Below are 9,510 nucleotides of genomic sequence, written 5' to 3' on the forward strand. Positions count from 1 at the left end.
TAATATGCCCCTTCAAGTTTGGGGTTGTAGAACAACACCTAACTTGGAAAGTTGATGAACAAAAGCAAGTTTGGGTAAGGTTGATTTACATTGAAAGTTTTCCAGTCAATGTGATCTTGGATAAAGTGAAGATCTATTGTGAGGTGTTTCATATTTCTATGCATAATAAGACGTTGACAACAATATGTGGCCCCAAGATTATCAAAAAGAATTGAGGAGTACGAAAAAAAAAGACTTGAAGTTCTTGCAAAAGATAAAACACCCAAAGTGTTTTTGTAGTAGTGGTAGCCACAACCCTATATTAAACTCCAATAGAGGATCTGGCTATAGTTGGTTATTTTTTCGACGATCAACTAATAGGAGTGTGCCCAAAGAAGAGAATATATCCAATGGTGAAAACACAATCTGTTGGGTCCCTACCCCAATTCGCATCTGCATATATGCTAAGAATGTTTTAAAATTGGCAATTGATTCATGGGCCATAAGTTATAGTGTTTTTCAAGTATCAAAGGATTTGTTTGATTTCTTTTTAGTGAGTTTCTATAAAAGCGTGCATAAATTGAGAAAACTTTAATTGTTGGGGTGAGGCAATTAAAGAGAGCACACATTTACCATCTTGCTTATTTGTTTTAGTTAACAAACTTGGATTGGGTTAAAAACAAACTATTAGTTGTCTAAAGAACTTTAATTCTAAAAAAAAAAAGACTTACCCATAATTGGGTGCTAATTAATTTTTTTTTTCTTGACAATAACTCAAAAAGTGGAAAGGTTTGATGGCAAAGAGAAATATAGATTATTTTTAAATCAAAAAATAACTTTTAAAATAAATTTGTAATTTTTTAAAATATAAAATATTAAAATAAGAACAGATGATTCACGGTAGCATGGGTGGCAATTGATTATGTTACTAATTTTGGAAAAATAATAGATTTGTTAAATTTCGTTAATTTCGATGTATGTATTTTATTGGTAAAATATTGTTAATGTTTTCCTTTAGTATTGGGTTGGGTCAGTTTTGATATTGGGTCGAGTTGGGTTTCAAATTAAACCATAAAATGTAAGAAACGCTAGAAGGAGGGCTTGAACCTCCGACCTTGTGGTTAACAGCCACACGCTCTAACCAACTGAGCTATTCCAGCAGGTTACTGGATTTTTCATGCGCAATTTATTTTTTCGCTCTTCTTCTTTTATAATTCTGTCCAAGCACTTTAATTCAACAACGCCGGTTAAAGACCATATAATTTTAAATTATTTAATAACAATAGTAGTTGTATATACAGTAAACAATATTATTGCAATAATTAGTATATGTTTGCTACCAATGTTTTTTGAATTTTTTATATTATATTAATAAATTATTTTATATATTAATTTTATCTTAATATTTAATTTACAATTATCATTTTAAATTAATTGTCATTTAATTAGTGTTACAGTTATATGCTAATTAAAAGTAAATTAAGCTTTATAAATATTATAACACTTTCAAGTGTAATTTAAAACAAGCTAAGAAAACAAAATCATTTTTCAGATTACTTATTAGGTTCCCTTGTTAACATTACTAAGGCACTAGAATGTGATGGAAAATCAATTTAATCTAACATAAAGTTGTTTTGTGATATTTATATTTTATTTTTATTCACTTTTTACTATTTTAATTTTTAATTATCATGGAACTAAAATTCAAGCTTTGATGATTCATGATGTTGTGCTAAAATTCAAGAACCAATTTTAATTGATGATGGCGACGAGGATGATAAATTGAAGAAAACATCAAGAAAGAGGATGATGACAAGGAGGATAGATTGAAGAAGAAGATCAATATTGAGAACATTTAAATATGTTTATTAGATTTCATTTTAATTCTTTTAGGAAGTTGAATTTTAGTTTGGTAACATATAATTTAATTTTAATTATTTTTATTTATCTATGATTTACAAAATATTATTTTTTAATAATATAATTAAATGATTTAATTTCAATAATTATTTCACAAATTACTATAAAATTTTAAAAATTATTATGACAACCTCATCTCAATTAAATAAAATCAATTTTGAACATGAATTATGAAATTTGATTGTACTTGATTCAATTTTATTTTACCTTTAAATTGAAATTTTTATTCTGAATTAAGAATATTTTTAAATATAAGATGTTAAAATTAATTTTTTAAGTGAATTTCAAAAATTAAAACTAATGTTTTTACTTTAAATTTAAATTTAAATTTAATATTTAATTTGATAACTATTAATAGATTAAAATCACAATGTTGAATTATACTTTTATATTCATCTTGAATTACATTTCATTTTAATTTAAATTATTCAAATATCTTTTATTATTTTATATTATTTCTTCCTGGAAAATGTTTTTATTATTACATTAAAACTAAACTTGAATAGATAAAATTCAATAAATATTAAATTATATTTTTAATTAATGTTGAATTATACATTAATTGTGATTTAAACTATTGTTTATAGTATTATATTGAAATTAAATAATAAAATTAAAAGAAAAGTCTAATAATATTGAATTACACTTCATATTTAACTTGAATTACATTTTATTCTAATTTTTAAACTATTCAAATTTCTAGTTAAGGAAATATTATTTTCAATTTAGATTACTTAAACATAAGAAATTATTATTATCTTTACATTAAAATTTTTAAAAGTTTGAATAGATAAAATCGAATAAATATTTATGTGTTTAAATTTTATTTTATTTAAATTATTTTTAATATTATGCATATTTTATGTATTATTATTAATTAGTTTCAAAACATATGTTTCATTATTTGTTATATGTTATTTTAAAATACATTTTTATGTTCTAAATACATGGTTTCGACGCATAAGTATGTAATTGGATTTTAATAGATATATAAGTATTTTCTTGAGTTAGTGTCACCCTTAACTGTGTCAAGAACTCGATTATAAAATTACATAAATACCTCTTCTTTTAAATTATAATTAATATTATTATCATGATATTTCAGTCTTTTTTGCTTTTGTATTATTTTTAAATAGAAGAATTAAAATTACTAAATCAAAAATTTAACATGTGTTTAATAGCATTAAAAATTCAAATTTGTTACCACACTAGCTATATACATTATTATTGAATAAATTTTAAAAGTTAATACTTACATTTAGGTACTTTATTGAGTTAGTGTCACCTTTAATTGAGTTACTAATTCAATTATGAAATTACATAAATATTCTTCTTTTAAATTATATATAATTAATATTTTTATGATTACATTTTATTTTTTTCATACTTTTATATATAATTAATAATTACAAATTATAAATTTAAAGATCAAACACTTGTTTAATAGTATTAAAATACAAAATTGTTACTATTTCATTTATTTTATTACTGAATAATTTTTAACAAATATTTTTAACCTAAAGTATTTTTTATTGACAATAAAAATATGACAAAATTTAGTATATATAAAATTGTTTATGCATATGAACAATTATGATGAACTGCGTCATGAAGCTGTGTTTTCAAGTCAATGTTGGGACCAATCACTTGACTGCCTATATAATATATAGTGAAAATAACATTAATAAAATAAGCAATTTTCATTAGACTCTCTTGAAAATTATACTGACAAAAAGTTTTTGACTTTTACAATTTATAATTATATTATTAATTATTAGAATTAATTACTATAAATATTTAATTGAATAATTAATTTAATTCAAATTAATTCTCCTACACATAGTTTATACCGATAAAATACCAACCTAGATACTAAAAGTCATAAGACTTTACTCTTGCGATTTAAACCAATGCTTAGTTGATTTTAAGACTAGACCTTTTAATGCAAATTTACATTTACTATTATAATTTAATCATTATATTATTAAAAATTAAATAAGTCCAAATTGAATAGATTTTATATTTACTATTAAAAATTTATTTAATGTTTAATGAGTAAATATTTTTAAAGTTTTATAGTTATGTAAATAGAATATTTTATTTAGAATTAAACTGTAATTGAAAAAAAAATTCAAGATATTTTTATACAATAAATATTAAATTTGTTTTAATTTGGACTTATTTAATTCTTTTTAATGGTATAGTGGCTAAATTGATCTATTTAATAATAGATAGGCTAATTTAATTCATTCTCTATAATATAAGGACCTCTCAAATACTTTAACCCTTATTATACTTTTCTCTTATGGGATCTTATTTATATATATATATATATATTTACTATACTTTTTATACAATTAATATTTTAACAATCAAGTTGTTAAATTTATTAATATAATTGTATTTGTCATACATGTAAATTATTGAATGAATATGATATTTCTTTCATATCGATCTAAAATATTGTATATATTAATATATGTTGAACGGATGAAAGTTTTTTACATAAAACAAATTGTTGTAAATTTCTACTTTACATCAAACCTGACATGCACGACCTACATGAATAAAACATAAAATATAACAGTTGTATTGTTAAAATATTAATTATAGAAAAAATTATAAAAGTGAGTAAAACCATGTTAGTTTCACATTGGTGTAAGTGGAGGGATATATATTATCCTATCACACGCATATGCGTGTGGATACCACATATGTGTGTTTAAAAATAACATATAATAAATAATTAATGAAATGTATGGTTTGAAACTAATTAATCATAATAATGCATGCATATTTGTGTTTTTATTGGTTTTATTAAAAGAAAAAAACTAAACTACTCGAAAATACTTGGTTGATTCGTGACACCAACTAAATTAGAAGTTTAATAGAAGTATAGAAACAAATGATGGAGATAATAAATTGTACATATTAAAATAAAGATTTAGTTGAGGGTAAATATAATATTTTACTAATCCAATTGGTGAGGATTCAAATCTTACTAAATGTATATTTTTATTTTTGATTTTATTAGTTTTTGATATTGTAAAAAGACTAAAGTGACCTTAAATAATATAACTTATTTTACTATCTAATTGGTGTGAGTTTAAATCTCATTAAAAAGGTCATTACTGAAAAATTCCACAAGTATCATTCGTTCAAAATCGAGGAAAATTTAAAATTTCAAATTAAAATCTTAAATCTTTAGAGTTAAAAAATTAAGATTTGGTTTGATTTCAAGAATTAAAAATCATTTTTATTTCCATTTTATTAGTAAATGAAAAACATTGACAAAACATGTTTGATAGAAAATTAAAAAGAAATGATTTTTGAAAAATGAAAATGAGTGAAACTTAAAAACATGTTTTCACTAAAAAAATTATAAAAGTGAAAAAATGAAAAGAAGGGTTTTAAATCTAAATATAATATATGTTTCTCATTTATTTATTGTAGAAAATAATTACTAAACATAATTTCATTATTAAAAAAAAATTTAATGGTGTTTTTTCAATTTTGAAAGATAAAAATTGAAAATATTTTCATAACAAAATCCTTTATGCTAGCAAAATTGTAGTCTCTGAATAGACCCGTTAAAGGTTGGATAGCTTGACGTGTTCCATTCGAGTTGTAAATAAGGTTGTTTTAAATTGAAGCCACTTGGATTGTTCTAAATTACTATTTAATAATAAAAAAATATATTTAAATCTAATAGTAAAATATATAAATTTTAATATAAACAACAAATTAGGATTTAGATAACTTGAAAAACTTTCAGATCATAGCTTAATTCATGAACAACGTTATTCGGAAATAGATGATCTAATTAAACCCTAAACTTGGATTATATGATCTGAATATGAGAATATAGGGATGGAAAGGAAAGGTAAGGAGTTTTACTAATAATTTGACCAAGAAGGAATGCAATTGAAGCAACTTGATGTGGCATACTCTAATTGGGAATCCAATAAAGTACCAAATATGCCCAATTGAAGAATATTTCACCCCCAAAAGAAATTGTCAAAAAAAGATGTCACTATCTCTTACCTTAATCTTATACCATACTCTATTGCATATATTTGATATATACATTTTAATGAATCAGATCATATCATATAATCATTAAAAATAAATATTTTAATTAAATAATATTACCCATGCATCAAATTTGAACTATTACTTGAATAGCAAATGAAACCACCAAAAGTTTTGCAAAAAAAAAAAAAAATTAATAAAGGCAAAAGGCAAAGCTCAAAAGGAAGGCTGAAAAGTGAAAAGGGATAGGAATGAAAGCCAAATTTTCCAAAGTCACCAAAGCACACTGGGGGCAGTGAACGGTTGAGAAAAAAGAATGATAGTTAAAATTTGGAGGGTGATGGGATATATGGGAGAGTGGGTGACAGACCCACGTGAATGACCCACCACCACCGGCCACCACCACCACTTCCACCACCACCACTATCACCACTACCCCCATTGGATTTCCTTCATTGGCTTCATTCCAACGCTAACAGCCAAAATAACACAACTACAGCAATAAAACCTACCTGCCCTCAAATAAGATACCACCTCTCCTTCAATTTATCTACTCATCAAATTTATTAGTGATTGCAACCTTAATGTTATAATTAGATCAATTAATTAGGAAGGTGTTCAACTTTTTTTTTTATTCATGTCCATTTCAAATAAAATTTGGGTTACCCAAATTTTTATATCAGTATTTACATATTTTTATAATTAATTATAACAATAATTAATACAAAATTTAGATAAAATTAATACATAAATTGCATCCATTTATGTAAATTAAAGTGAAAGAAGAGAGAAAGTTAAGAGGTTACTATCATTAACTCCATTTGACAAAGCTACCATCTTTTGTAGTTGCCCACTAACTCTAACCCTATAAGCCTTTTCCCTTTATTTCTTTTTGTTTCTTGGCCTATTCTCTTCCCCCCTTCTTCTAATGCTAGTGGTTCTCTTCCTTTCTTGGTGTTTAATTCATGTTGACTACTAAAAAACCAGTGTAAAAGTTTTGTGTTTATGGTTTAGTATGGGGAGAGATGGACAAAGAAACTAATAACCAAGAAAACCCATCTCTCCTCTCTAATAATAACACCAACAAAGAAGACTGTTCCCCTAAGAAACACCCTGGAAGCTCCACTGTCACTGGCGGTGGAGGCGGGAGTAATGATAGGCTGAAACGCGATGAATGGAGTGAAGGGGCTGTTTCGAGCTTACTCGAGGCCTATGAAAACAAATGGGTGCTTAGAAACAGAGCCAAGCTTAAAGGCCATGATTGGGAAGACGTTGCACGTTATGTTTCGGCTCGAGCCAATTGTACCAAGTCGCCCAAGACTCAAACGCAGTGTAAGAACAAGATCGAGTCCATGAAAAAACGGTATCGGTCGGAATCGGCCACGGCGGAGGGATCGTCTTGGCCTTTATATCCACGGCTTGATCTTTTATTACGTGGTAACGCTGCCGCTGCCGCTGCTGCTGCTGCACCGTCTCCTCCACCATCACAGCCGCTGCCTCCACCATCACAGCCGCTGCCTCCGCCACCGCAGCAGCTGCATCTGACAGCAATGGTTCAACCACAACCACCTGGCCCTCTTTTTACTAACCTTCCCTTGACGTTACCAGAAGCGTCCACGCTGGTGGTGCTGCAACAACAACAACAACAACAACAACCACCACCGCCACTACCAATAGCTGCTCCGCCGCCTGCTTTGGCTCCTCAGGGTCTGGGAACTGCACAGAATTCACACGGTTCCAATGGTTTTGAAAAGATACCCAAGGTCAGTAAGAATTATGTGTGCAAGTATGTATATATACACTCGAATTCAAGATTTTAAGTTTTAGCTGGACAGATTATGTGCGGAAAATTCAAAAATAATTTACATGTTAGTATTAACTTTTGAATAAATTCATGAAGCTACTTTTTTATATAAAAAAAAGTGTATTTATTAGGTCGATACTATTATTTCTTTTACTAGAATTTAAATAAAAATAAAAATATCAGAGAAATTAAATTATATTATATCTATCCTATTTTAAATTAAAAACAGAATAAAACATTTAAATTTCAAAATTTTAATTAGTTACGACCAAAATAACTTCTTCCTCTTTTATATATTTATACTATCATAGCGTAAGTTTGACGACACTCCACTGATACTGACTCTATTAAAATTTGACAAAACCAACTAAAAGAACACCTTAAGATTTTAAAATTAATATTATAAAAGTCTATTCAATTTTTTAAAAATCATTGTAATTTGTTTTATATTTTAAAAATAAAAAAATTCCACCTAATTTATTTTAACCACGGTGTCCATAATCTCATTAATGGAGTCGACGACACACGAGTAAACTCTAAATTAATTACACAAATATAAAAGTATATCTATTTTAAAAAATTTAATTAATAAATAAATAAATAAATAAAATTATCTCTTTTATCATACTTTTAATTTTTATTATAAAGTAAGACTGCAAAGGAGGTTGATATTATATTCCTTTTTACACCACAAACCAATCATATTTGTAGAAAAGTAAATGGTAGTCAAAATTAGAAAGTTAAATGTCCATATTCCACTTCCAAAATTATTCTTTCTACATACCATTCAAACTTCATCATTAACTCTCATAATTAATTTCGCACCCCAAACATTCAATTCACTCACTAATGCAAGTGGTGTTGATGAGACCCATCATAGCTGTTGGTAGTTTACTTTTTTTGTATGCTGTGCCCATCCTTACCCTCAATATGCTAGACTTAACAATTCATTTAAGGTTGTTTACCATGGTAGGGATTAAAAATGGAATATTTTTTAAAGGTAAATTGCAATATTCTTATATATCAATTTGTAATTTTATTATTTATAAGGGGATTGAATTGACAATTTTTTATTTTTGGGGTGCCTCCTAAATTCACCCGGATTCATATGTACATGTTCTGTTTGTGATGACAGGATGACGGAGCCGGAACGAAAGTATCGGACCATTTATCGGACAAGGTAGCCATAGAGACAGATAGTAGTACACCGGGTCTTTACAGTGACAAGGAAAAGCTAAGATCGAAGAAATTGAAGATGAAAACAATGGAGAATAAGAAGAAGAAAAGGAGGAAAAAGGATGAGTATAGAGAAATAGGGGAGAGTATCCGAATACTAGCTGAAGTAGTATTAAAATCAGAAGAATCAAGGATGGAAACACTAAGGGAAATAGAGAAAATGAGGATTGAAGCTGAGACTAAAAGGGGGGAAATGGAGCTTAAAAGAACAGAGATCATAGCCAATACACAATTGGAAATTGCTAAGCTCTTGGCTGGATCAAGTAATAAAGGGATCGATCCTTCGTTGAGGATAGGAAGAAGTTGACATACATATGCGCGAATGTGTATGTATGTGTAGGTTTAGGGTATTGACAATGAAACAATGTGGGAAGGTATTTTAACTTGTAATAATAGGGTAGTGGGTTGTTGATCTAAATTATGTAACCGGTACAATGCAGTGTGAAGATTACTTTCATGTTGCGTAATGACCCCTTTTTCTTACAACTATGAGACTAATTAATTAGCTAATGATAATTTGGGTGGGGGAAGTTTGGTAA

The 9,510-nt window shown here is 26.9% G+C and overlaps 1 protein-coding gene and 1 non-coding gene across 2 annotated transcripts; one reads left to right on the forward strand and one right to left on the reverse strand.

The window, feature by feature from the left end:
• Nucleotides 1–1,065: 1,065 nt before the first annotated feature.
• TRNAN-GUU (transfer RNA asparagine (anticodon GUU)) lies at nt 1,066–1,139 on the reverse strand. Its single transcript has one exon. It is a non-coding gene; the product is annotated as a tRNA-Asn (tRNA).
• A 5,405-nt stretch (nt 1,140–6,544) lies between these two features.
• LOC108489671 (trihelix transcription factor ASIL2) lies at nt 6,545–9,510 on the forward strand. The gene is made up of 2 exons (XM_017794355.2): nt 6,545–7,694; nt 8,871–9,510. The coding sequence occupies exons 1-2, from the start codon at nt 6,957–6,959 to the stop codon at nt 9,276–9,278; spliced, it is 1,146 nt and encodes a 381-aa protein (XP_017649844.1). The 5' UTR covers nt 6,545–6,956; the 3' UTR covers nt 9,279–9,510.

Source organism: Gossypium arboreum, chromosome 10 (assembly GCF_025698485.1).
Source record: "Gossypium arboreum isolate Shixiya-1 chromosome 10, ASM2569848v2, whole genome shotgun sequence".
Lineage (NCBI taxonomy): Eukaryota > Viridiplantae > Streptophyta > Magnoliopsida > Malvales > Malvaceae > Gossypium > Gossypium arboreum.